The following is a 12329-nucleotide window of genomic DNA, read 5'->3' on the forward strand; positions in this document are numbered from 1 at the left end:
ACTAAGACAGCAACATCCTAGGATCAATCATGGACTTCTTCGTGACAGAATTTAAAAACAGGGGAAGCCAACATGATCATGGACTATGATGGGTTGATGAAGGCGCCCACTTGTGACACTGCCGATGACCCAACCATAGAAGACTTTATTGACAAGTACATAACCACTAGTAGTACAAAACTTGAACCCGATCTCCAAGACATACAAACACATAGGCACAAGCAAACATGCAAGAAAAAAAGGACCCAATGCCATTTCGGTTTTCCAAAACACCCTATGCAACGAACGAGGATATTGAGACCCTTTCTTGACCAGTGCAACAACATATACAAGCGAGATCTTATTAATATAAGGAAAGCACCACAGGATAAGCTAACATCAACAATGACCTTTGAATTGTTCTTGCAAACAATAAACCTCATGGAAGAACAATATGAGATGGTCCTACGGAGCAACATCTCTCAACCCAAAATATTTAAAAAAAATAGATCCTAAAGATGTTTTTACAAATAACTTCAATCCAACTTTGACAAAGCTATGGGGTGCTAACACGAACATACAATTTGTTCTAAACCCGCACGGCGCAGCATCTTACTGTACATCTTATATAACAAAAATCAACAAAGAAATAAACAATGCAATGAAAAACATGATTGCTCAAAGTTTCCAACAAAATGCAACTGTGCATGAATGTGTTTGAAAGGTGGGGATCGCTATACTGTATACACAACACACCAGTGCACAACAAGCAGTCTACTTATGTCTATCATTTCCTCTAATCAGTGCTACAAGAGAATTCATCTACATAAATACAAGCGCACCACCCGACCGAGCATTGTTACCGAAATGACGTGCACAACTAGAGCAGCTCCACCCAAGAGGCACGGGCTTGCATCATATTTCCTTGGTCACATTCGCAAGCGCATACGATACAAAGCAACAACAAACTAAGATAAGAAGGAGAAGGAGAGTAATACATACAACAACTATAACAAAGTCAAAGACCCTGAGAACCACTACAGAGAACTATGTCTACTCTACCTACCATTTACAACTGCAGAACATACTCTGGGTGAAACATTTCAAACCTGGAAAGACTTATACACTGAAAATCAAACCGTTATCGATATGGAGCAAATGAATTTCCAAAGAATCTGACCGTTAGGTGCATCGACAAGCAGTAGCAGTGGTACTCCCACGAAGACAACCAAAAACCAATCATCTCCTCTTGCGGGATAAATTGATCTTGCGCAAGACATTGACGGCTTTTTGATGACATTATGCTCAAAAAAAGAACAAAGCAAGAAGAACCAATGCACCTATTCATAACAGGCAATGCAGGGACAAGGATGACTTTTGTTGCAGCAACAATAGCTGAGGGATTGCACCGATATTACTCACACAAAAACACAACCGACGTTGACTTACCAAAAGTCCTACTGCTGGCGTACACAAGGCAAGCAACTAGAGGAATCAATGGCAGTACAATGCATGCAGCGTTACACCTACCATTACTAACGGGGACCTATGTGAGCTTGTCGACGAAGGACGTCACAATACAAGGACGTCGAGGCAATTTTAATAGATGAAATCTCGTTGGTAGGCATTGACACATTCTTGGCAGCCGACATGCGTATGAGAGAAATAAAACACAACCACAATGAGCCATTCGGAGGAGTGGATCTCCTTCTTTGTGGGGACCTTTGGCAAGCTAGCCCAGTTGGATATTCTCGGACCATTCAACAACACCAATTCTCGGTTCAATTTGGAACACAAGCATAAAGTACGTTGAACTCCAACACCCAATCCGTCAAGAAAACAATAACTTTTTCGAAGTACTCAATAGAATTAGAACAGGAGCACAAACAGATCAAGACGTTAACAATTTGAATACGGCTCACCTTAAAACACCGACAAACAAAAACACTATTCCTCACTTATTCTATACGAACGCAAAGGACCAACACAATCAAAAAGTCTTCGATAGTCTACCATACAGACCGCATATCTTACCATCCAAAGACATCCGGCAAAAAACATGCAGCAAGACAATCTTAATCCCAGATGATCCCAGGAAAACATGTGGGCTCCACAAAGAATTGCATCTGAAACCCGGGATGGTTATTGAAATCTCCTCAAGGAACTTGGACCTCCAGGGCGGAATTGTCAATGGCGCTGACGGTCTTTTCAGAGGGTCTTGCACAAATACAAAATCAGCCCACATATTGATAGAATTTCTTGACGAAAGAACAGGGAGAAAAGCACACCATGAAAACAGAACCTATATGTCACACACACGGATGTAAAATGCACTCCTATCCCACGTATCACGCACGAGTTCCAAGTTGGTAATAACCACTTAAATACAATCACACAAAAGCAATTCCCGATACAGGCAGCTGCTAGTAGAACAATACAAGGACTGACCATGGACGCTGAAATTCTTGACCCCACCAGTATCACAACGCATGGTCTGCTCTACACAGCGTTATCAAGAGTCCGAAACCCAGAGAACCTTTACCTCTCAGCTCCCTTGCAAATGAAACAAGTAAAAACAGAGAGGTCGGTGCTACAAGAAATCACAAGACTCTGAACAGAACGAAACTGGGAGTTTGACCAAGTAGACTTCATACAAAAATATATCACAAGCAAGACAATTCAAAGCTTGAATACACGCTCACTAGGATCTCACACAAAAGACATACTGACCTCAGAAAGCATCCTCCAAGCAACGATCTTGTGCTTGCAAGAAACCCACATGCAGACTTCTACGCCACTGAATGTATTTTGAAGTTATAACAACAACAGGGCACGGCCTCGCAACATATTACAAATCAGAACTCGAACTTCTACATCACACAAATGTAAGCCAGAACGGCTTCGAGTCCATAGTCACAATATTCCAAACAAGCACAAAACAAAAAATATCAATAATCAACACATACAAATCACTGAGAACAAGAACAAGCATTCTCACAAAAAACATCAAAGAGCTATTAAATGTAAATTAAAAGCATGTTGTCCAACTCCCAACACACTCTCATCATGTTTGCAAAAAAGATACATCCAAAACGTGCATCATTCATGTTTTAGCAATTCCTAGGTTCTATTAGCTAACAATGCTTGGACCAATTGACAAAGTGACAATATATAACAATTCCTAGGTTCATGTATTGACCTCTACTACTATTAGGACGCATTTGCAGTCAGAATTCTACACTAAGTTCTAACGATGAAAGCAATAAAGGAAATTAGCCATGCCCAAGCGCTCAAAAATTTGCTGAGTATAAGGAGAATGGTGCAAGCTATTCCAGACCTTGCTTTTTGGAACCATGATCTTCAGGTTTGCCAAGTTAATATCGTTTCTCACCGAGGTTCAGCAACCAAATTCTTAAAAATGGCTAGCAAGATGGGGGTGCTCCCGTCTACATATGCTAAAGAACATCATAGTAATTTTTCCAAGTGCCTTTAACTATCCTACTAAGGGTGCAAGTGGCCATGAGGTGAGCAATTTGGAAATGGGGATCTAAAGGGGGTTTATGCACAGGATGTGAGAAGATGAATTACCTGCGCTCTTTGTGTGGAAGCTCATAATTATAATTGGCATTTTTCAATTTGAACGGCATTGTATTTCCATGTAGTAAGTTAGTTCACTATATCTACCCTCCCAAACCTATGCAAAGCATGTCATAAACCTAAATTTGGCCAATAAAACCAAACCACACAATTATCCATGCATCATGTGAACTCTACATGCATTTTATCAGTATGCTTCACATAAAATCACGATATATTTCGCTTGAATGAAGATAAAGAACCGTTTCAATTTCCACACCATCAAAGAAAATATGCCAAAATCAGCACTAAATTTTAAACTTAAATTTTAAATCAAATCAGTTTGAACTTGATGATCATCAATCTTTAATGCATTAGTAAGCACAAATTGTCAGCTCTCACGAAAACCATGACACAATCGATGATCATCAACTTTGAATGCATTAGCAAGCACAAATTGACAGCTCTCACGAAACCATCACACAATAGAGTTCTCAATTAAGTGCCTGAGAATATACATGTTTTGAACCACACATGCTGCCTTTAATTAAACTTAAAAGGAGTCCTAATGTAAGCAATGTTTTACTAGCAAGCCTGCCTTGCTGATAATGGTAACTTCTAAAAATGATTTACAAAGAATATAACGTTTCTTGATTGGTATTACAAAGGCTAATGCAGCCAAAAGTGAACATATGTACATCAATTTTCAGATCTGGCTCCAAAAAACTGAATGACTAGTAGCACCACTCAAGCCTTACATCCCGAAATGTAGCGAAGGGGCACACCGGGCATACTTGAGAATAGGAGAAGACAGTAGGAGGAGGAAGAAAGGAACGGAGAGGGAGTGAGAGGAGAGTTAAAGAAGTGAGACAGAGGGAGAGACAGAGTGCATTGGCTAAGGACGCAGGAGACCTGAGTGTGATTAGGATTGTAAGAGTCACATCAAAATGTGAGTATAAAGGATGTCATGTAGTCCCCTCCCTCCACATATCCTTTATAGCCCCTCTCTACCCCTACCAGCCCCTAGCCAACTTAGTCTAACCTCACGTGGCCTATGGTGTAGTTCTTTAATCATAAGTCACAGCAACTCATTCCTCTCTACCCCTACCAGCCCCTAGCCAACTTAGTCTAACCTCACGTGGCCTATGGTGTAGTTCTTTAATCATAAGTCACAGCAACTCATTCCTTGAAATCCACTTTCTCTTTGAGGTATTCATACAGAAGAAAAGAAACCGTGGCAGCAGGAACAAGCTTCAAATAATTTGGCAATAATCCTGCACAAAGTGGCATTAAAAACACGACAGCATGTTAACAAATCAGCTACGTTATCCCCATACAAAAATGGAAATTACAGAATTGCTGTTCCATTAAACATGTTATAGAAGTCCTTGTAATTTTTACTTTGGTCATCGATATTATTCGCCAGTAGGTTTCTGGAGAAATCATAGATATGGAAGAAATATGATAAGAGTCCAAGGGAGAAAGCATGTTAGTATTTTACATGGGAAGTGACAACCTGAAAATCTATAAGTTTTGGAAGCAAGTAGTAGAAAAGAAATATCAACAAAAACATGCCTAAAATAATGATGTGAAAAAATAACAAAAACATGGCCTGCAACCTAAAATAACCATTTGTGGGTTTTAACAGAGATGCTACACAGAACCTCATCATGTAACATTGAGAATACTGTCATGACTTCCCTTAATAAGGCAAAGACATAAACATGTTCACAATTTATAAATGGGAGGAACGATGAGCTGAATAATCTGGAAAGATATATCTTTGGTGAATCCTAGAAACAGATAGGAGGGGCTGGTTGCTCTCTAGCCTGGTCCTTGCTCTGAATTATCCTATATGCAAATGATGTGGTCTTACTCTCTTCCTCAACAGAGGATCTCCAATGACACTTGGATGCGCTTCATACCTTCCGTGAGACACATGACTTGAAGGTCAACCAAGGTCATGATCTTCAATATGTCCCGTGCAGCCATGCATAGAAAGCATTTTGCCTTGGATAGATTGCCGGTCGAGGTAGTTGCATCCTATACATACTTGAGGGTCCTTTTCTCCGGCCCAATCTTCACAATGCAACTAGCATTACAGGCCCAACTTGAGAGGCTTCAAGTTCACATGCTCTCATGGATGATTCGCAATAAGCCTTCAGTCCCACATCAGATAGTCCTGGCTGAGTTCAGAGGACAACGTACGATTCCTTGGTTGGCTTTATCCTTCTCCATAGCACTAGTGGCTGAGAGTAACCAGAGGTGTTGGTATGCACGTACATGTGGATGGTTTGAGAGCTTGGGGCTCCACATAGACAGGTTACCTCCCTTCCAGTACAGCATTGAGGCCCCCTCCCCATCCCACTCAGATATCACAGGGTGAACCATCATCCAAGAGGATCTTTTACAGTTTACACACATCTAGGACCTGGTTAGCACCTCGCGAGCTCCCTGTGAAGCTCAATTTTTACAAAGACCATTGCCTGTGGATTTCAGTAGAGGGTTTCATTGATCCACCCGAGTACACACGGATCGACCTCCCCCACTCCCTGAGGGTATCTATCGAGCAGTTCCGTGTCTCATCGCATCGACTTCGCATTGAAAGTGAACGAGCAAAGGGTATACCCAGAGAAGTGTGGCATCTGAACACTATGTGATCAAAAGGAGATCAAGTCAGAGTAGCATTTCGCTTTAAGATGCATGTGTACTATGAGATCAGAGGTCACTATCGCTACCTCTTCATGGGTGGTTTCGGACCCCTATCTAGTCTCCTGTCCTACCCAGATCGGAGATGCTTGGTGACCTTAATCCAAGAGGCTATCCAACAAAAAGAGTGTTTGCTTAGGGCACGTAGAGATATCAGGACATATTTCTGCCCTCGTGATTGTCCTTGGTAAGCCTTTCATAACGGTGATTCCTTGGCATGTGTTGTTTAAGGATATGAACCTACAGACTACCTACCTAAAAAGACTAAGGGGAAGGTTCAACTTCTCAATCCTTTTAATCATTGAATCAACATGCAAATCTCTTTTCAAGAAGTCTAAACATAACCACATTCAATTCTATCAATTACACCACCAATAAACGAGAACACCTTCCCACGTTGGTATCCTTAAATATATATCTCACACACATGAATAAAAACTTTTATTTCCTAATGTGGAACAAACACTAACACATGCACATTTATGAATATAAACTTTTATTTTCTCAATGTTGACAAACACAAACATGCACAAATATGAGCGCTTCATGCACATGTTGCATGCATACCCATTGATTCGAGCTCATAATACATGTACCCGTGCATGAGCAGATGTACACATTCGTGTGTGAATGTATTACTCAGGTGTGTGTGTATGTGTAGGAAGTGGTGTCTCCCTCGTGAGAGAGAGAGATGAGGACCTGCAGCCCTTGCTCCAGCCCTCCCAGATAAGCCCGTCTGCCTCAGCTACCTGCTGCTCCAAATCAGCGTCCAAAAACCAGGTGTCTGGGTCTTAAATACCTGCCGTACAACCCCGCCATAGCTCTGTACAATTCCATACAGGTGTACGGACCTGTACGGCGTTTTCCGCCCTGCTCAGGCTGCTGCTGCCGGTTGATTCCCTGCTCCCAGGTTGCTGTTTGTACCAGGTTTGCTTACGGGTTGCTTCTACACGCTGGTTCTGAGGGTTCTCTTCCCCCTTTATCTCCTTTTTGGTTCCTGGGTCTTGTATATTCTTGGATCTTTTCCTGGTTTTTTCTCTTTTCCTACTTCAGAACTTGTATTTTCTTCTCTCTCAATCCCTAAATATTTCTTTCCCCTTCTTCTCCTTGCAAATACACTATTTCCTTCTTCTTTGTGGGCTGTTTTTTCAGGACTGTTTTTTCTCTTTTATCACTTTACAGGTACCCCCTTTTTTTGGTTCCATCTTCTCCAGAAGACATGGCTGAATACTCTTATGAAAAAACTTTTCAAAAGGATCGATCAGCTCAATGCAGAAAGCAAAAGCAGGCTGAGGGCGTGCATGATTCTATTGAAGCACAACTGGTTTATGATGTCATACATGAAGGATTTGCAGACACAAGGAAAGAGTGGAAAGACTCTGTTCCATCGGTTGGTCTCATGGTTGAAGTGGATGAAATTGTGGATCCAGTTAGTGAATATGCCAAAAATGCAGTCATTTTATTTTTCCCGGGTCGGATGCCACCTGTTATTATGGTAGATGAGATTCACACGCAAATGCTTTTGAAACATTCGCCACTCTTTTTTGGGCAGCAAATGGTGCACGTTTTGCCATGGTCCCCCACAAGGGATTATCAGGCTCTGATTCAACGTCGATGTCCGGTCTGGGTTAAAGTTGTAGACTTCCCGCAATGCATGGCTTCACTCTTGCCTAAAATTGCAGCAACTTTAGGCAAAGTGGTTTGCCCACCGCGGCCTAATGGCAACTTTAATCGATTCTGCATTCTCTAGGATACTGATAATCCCACACCGGAGTCTTATTCGATCACAGTGAACAATGTTGACATGGGAAGTACATTTTATGAATTGAAATGGGGATTATTTACAGGGGCTTGCTTTGAATCTGAAAAATTTGGGCACATGGCTTCGCAGTGTCCAATGAGTTAGGATAAAATGCCTCCTACTACTTTGCCTGCTCAGATGCCCAATAAGGATGCTCTTGCCTCTTTTGGAAATAAAAATAAAGGTAATAGACAGTTTTTGGTGAATCAGGATAAAAGCAAAGCCCCACTTGTTTCAAATGGGAGTGCTTCTTCCCCTTCGCTTCCTGCTATTCAACCCTCAGCAAAAGAACCAAAAACTCCAATTGATGGATAGTAAAGTCCAAGAAAAGTTATTTCTATTCGACGACCTCCACCCCCTCGCACTTGGGATGGTGCATCTTCTAGTGGAAACTCTCCAGAGGTCAACTCAGGAATTGGAATCACATGGGCTGCAGTGACAGCTAGCAAAACCCTCTTCCCTGAAGAAGAGATTACTGCATTGCTGTCCAATCCTCAGGCGGATGTTTCTTCTCAAGGAAGAGGCCCTGACCCTGACGTAGAAATGTAGAATTGACATCCTGAAGGTTGCTGCTGTACATAATTGTTTTTTTCCTATAAATATTTGTAAATATGCTTGCTCATATCAAATGCCTTACCTTAAATGTTCAGGGAATGTGCAACAGTAGGAAATGGAAATCTGTCTGGCTGTATATCAATCAATTTCAGCCTGATATAAAGGCATTACAAGAACACAATCAACATGTCTATGCAGGAAAGATAGGTCATTACAGCGGCTATGATATCTTTTATGTTGGGGAGCACCCTTTCTCAGGTGTAGTCATTTTGATTAAGCATGAGCTTCAGCCAATTATTGCTTTAAATGACAATCAAGGAAGATGGATTATTCTTCAATGCATCATTCAAGGCAAGGTGTTTGAATTTGCTTCTGTATATGCACCTCAATCTTCTCGGGATAGAAGTGCAATTTGGGATGCCATGCAACGATATCCATGGAGATATCATGCCTTTATATGTGGGGATTTCAATAATGCTCCGCAACACGGTGACAATACATCAGGAAATACCCATATGTTAACCTCTGAAAGGCATGCACAGTCTCAATTACTGATTCATCTTGATTTGGTTGATCTTTGGAAGGAATTGCAGTCTTTGTCACCTGGATACACTTTTCAACATAATGCCCTTTCTTCTTATCAGGCACGTCTGGATCGCTGGTATAGTGTAGCTCCACAATAAAATGATGATTTTACATGCAAAAAGTGGTTTGACTATGCCTTTGTGCATTCGGATCATGCACCGTTATGGTTGAGGCAATCTTTTCATGATATGCTAGATGATAGACTGCCTCAAAGGCGACATCTGATTCTGAACAATAGCTATTTGCAGCATGTTGCTTTCAAGGCAATGGTTACTGAAGCCTATCAATCTCTGTCTTCTCAGAGCCACTTTGATATTGATAATGCATGGGATTCTTTTGTTTCCAAAATGCAAGTTGTAATTAGAGGTAATTAGAGGTTATGGCAAGTCTTACATGAAGACGCTGAGGGAAACTGTTGCTCAGGCTAAATTGACTTGCCAAGACCTCACTGAACTCACTCACCTTCATCCTTTGTCTTTGCATGAGCAAACAACATCTGCCAATCAATGATCACAAGATACTTGCTAAATGGGAGACCAGAGCAAGACAAAGAGCTTTCACACATAAAGGTTGTTCTTCCAAACAATTTTTTAAAAGCTTGCATCAGAAGAGATTAAAAACAAACATTTGCAGGATGCTTATGCCTAATGGTTCATGGACTACATCATGGTCACAGCTTGCTTCTATCTGTGTACATCATTTCTCTCAGCAGTTTGGTTATGCAGATCCTCCCTCACAGCAGGTTTTGTCTGCAAGAAATTTACTTTTACAGTATGTTTCTCCTATTATCTCCACTACTCAAGCTTTGGAATTGGAGGAACCTTTTACTGAAAGGAAATTGTCAGATGCAATCAAATCCTGTGGTAGATGAAAATCTCCAAGATGAGATGGTCTTATAGTTGAGTTTTTTTTAGAATATTGGCCTCTTTTGAAGCATACTTTGCTGCATATGGCGAATTTTGCTTGGCAAAATCAGAAAATGCCAGACACATGGAAGAGAGGTCTTGTTAAACTCCTTCCAAAAAGCAAATCTGTGAATCTTTGGCTGATTGGAGACCTATCACACTTATGCCAGTCATCTACAAATTTACTACCAAAATGATTGTTGATCGGATAAAAGGCTATTTGCATGATGGGTTGCATCCTGCGCAATATGGTTTTGTTCCTCATAGGCATATCACAGACAACATTGCTAATGCCTATGTTGGAATAGAATATGCCAAATATATGTCGCAAGATGTTTTGCTATTGCAAGTTGATATTGCCAAAGCTTTTGATACTATTCAGTGGGACTTTATTTCACAACAAAAATGCAGCAAGTTATCAATTGGCTATATCAAGATAGTAAAGCTGCCTGCATACTTTCAGGGGATATTTCTACAACCTGGACTCTTGGTTGTTCTGTTCGGCAAGGTTGTTCCCTCAGTGCTTTACTATTTGCCATAGCCACTCATCCAATGCTTTAATATATGGACCACCTTTTGGACACTGGCATATTGCATGGATTGGAAATCCCTGGCAGCCGTAGCATGATCGCTCAAGCATATGCTGATGATTCTTTCTTTATCCCAAAAAATACTCAGAGCGGTCTCTCATTGATTATGCACGCCCTTTCTACATATGGCTTAGCTGCTGGTTTTCATGTGAATTTTCATAAATCCAAGCTATTGCCATTGCATGCTAAAGACTGGCATAGTCTTTTGTGACCTGAGGAAATTGTTCCAACTTCTCAATTGATTCGACATCTTGGCTATCCTCTAGGTTGGGGACTCACTCTTCTCAACAAACTGATTGGGTGCTCACAAAGTTGAGGGCAAAACTTGAATATTGGAAGCTTGCAACTTGGCCATGATTGCTTTCAGACTCATTTGATTGATCATGATGTATATATGGCTTATACTGAGATTTTCGGTTGAGTAGTAGTCACTCTGCTTTTGCAGTAACTATGAATGTAATTATTTCACAGCAATAAAATATTTCTTCTCACAAAAAAAAAAAGAATGTGTTACTCAGTCGATATGCATATATCATGAAGGAGGAACCCCCTACCCGCATAAAGAGCCTTGGTGCCTTCTTCTTGCATTATCAATTGAAAAGCTTCAATCATGTTTTGATAAATTATTGTTCCTTGTTGAACTGCTTGAGCCTGTTTATCATAGAGCGCACAAAAACAATCAAAATAACTTTTAGAAAGGACGGCTGACTATCAAATAACATTGAATTACATGGAAAACATGATAAGAGAAAAAATCCATCTCAAATAATATACTGTCTAGATACGAGCATTAAAAAACATATTTGCGTGTGAAAAGACAACTTGTCATTGACCAACACAATCTTCACTATTTCCCCCAGGGCAATGAAAACTAAAGACACCTTATGTCTCTCATTCATATGCATGGGAATTTGGACAAAATGACATGATAAGAGATAAATTAATACACTATCTAAACAATAATACGAACTTAAAAAAGTAAATCTGCAAGAAATAACATAACCTCTCATTGACCAACCAATCTGTTTCCCAAAACCACAAAGCACCTACCTAGGCAGCTAAAGCTAAAATACATCTTGTCTCATCGATATGCATTATACAAAACGATACGTGAAAAAAAGGTTGTAAAGAGTCAACATAACCCTTAACTTTCTGTGACTTCCGTGGAAGGAAAAAGAGATCCCATATATTTGAGGCAGCCTTGAGTGCTTCAAACCAACGCAATGCCTTCTAGCAATAGGATGTATATTGATCCACGCTGATGCAAAATCTTATTCACAAAATTAGCATCTTGCATAGGTCCCATATAAAAGAAAAGCAAGTGCTTCAGTTCTTATTGCCTGAAGTCTTTCTTCCACGAATTCCTCCACTCCAAACGAAGAGAACACACCAACCTCTTATTCGGCATCTAGTGGACCAAGAACATCATACCAATTAAAAAACCCAGAGATCCCATGGATGCAAGCAAGTATAGGACTATTACAACGTTTTCAGGCAATTCCCTCGCAACAAGTGACAACTAACTGCTTTTCCAGAAATCCAGACGAAGATCTCCATTTTTCCTTCAGCCTCTCTCTCTTTCTCTCTCACACATTGTTTCTCTCTCATTCATAAATACTTTAGGGCCCA

At 40.6% G+C, this 12329-nt stretch overlaps 1 protein-coding gene across 3 annotated transcripts in view; it reads right to left on the reverse strand.

The window, feature by feature from the left end:
* Positions 1-4089: 4089 nt before the first annotated feature.
* The window catches only part of LOC147883111 (uncharacterized), a 114278-nt gene continuing 106038 nt past the window's right edge, over positions 4090-12329 (reverse strand). For 2 of the 3 annotated variants that reach the window (XM_087399814.1, XM_087399813.1), the window contains 2 exons: positions 11255-11351; positions 4090-4829 (listed from right to left, as the gene is read on the reverse strand). In XM_087399814.1, coding sequence (XP_087255940.1) covers positions 4735-4829; positions 11255-11351 — 192 coding nt within the window. In that variant the 3' untranslated portion in view covers positions 4090-4734. The remainder of the gene's footprint in view (positions 4830-11254; positions 11352-12329) is intronic. The other variant, XM_087399816.1, reaches the window with a different exon arrangement.

This window comes from Dipteris shenzhenensis, chromosome 28, assembly GCF_047967505.1.
Source record: "Dipteris shenzhenensis isolate YYH24624 ecotype China chromosome 28, Dip_SZ_1.0, whole genome shotgun sequence".
NCBI classification, from domain to species: domain Eukaryota; kingdom Viridiplantae; phylum Streptophyta; class Polypodiopsida; order Gleicheniales; family Dipteridaceae; genus Dipteris; species Dipteris shenzhenensis.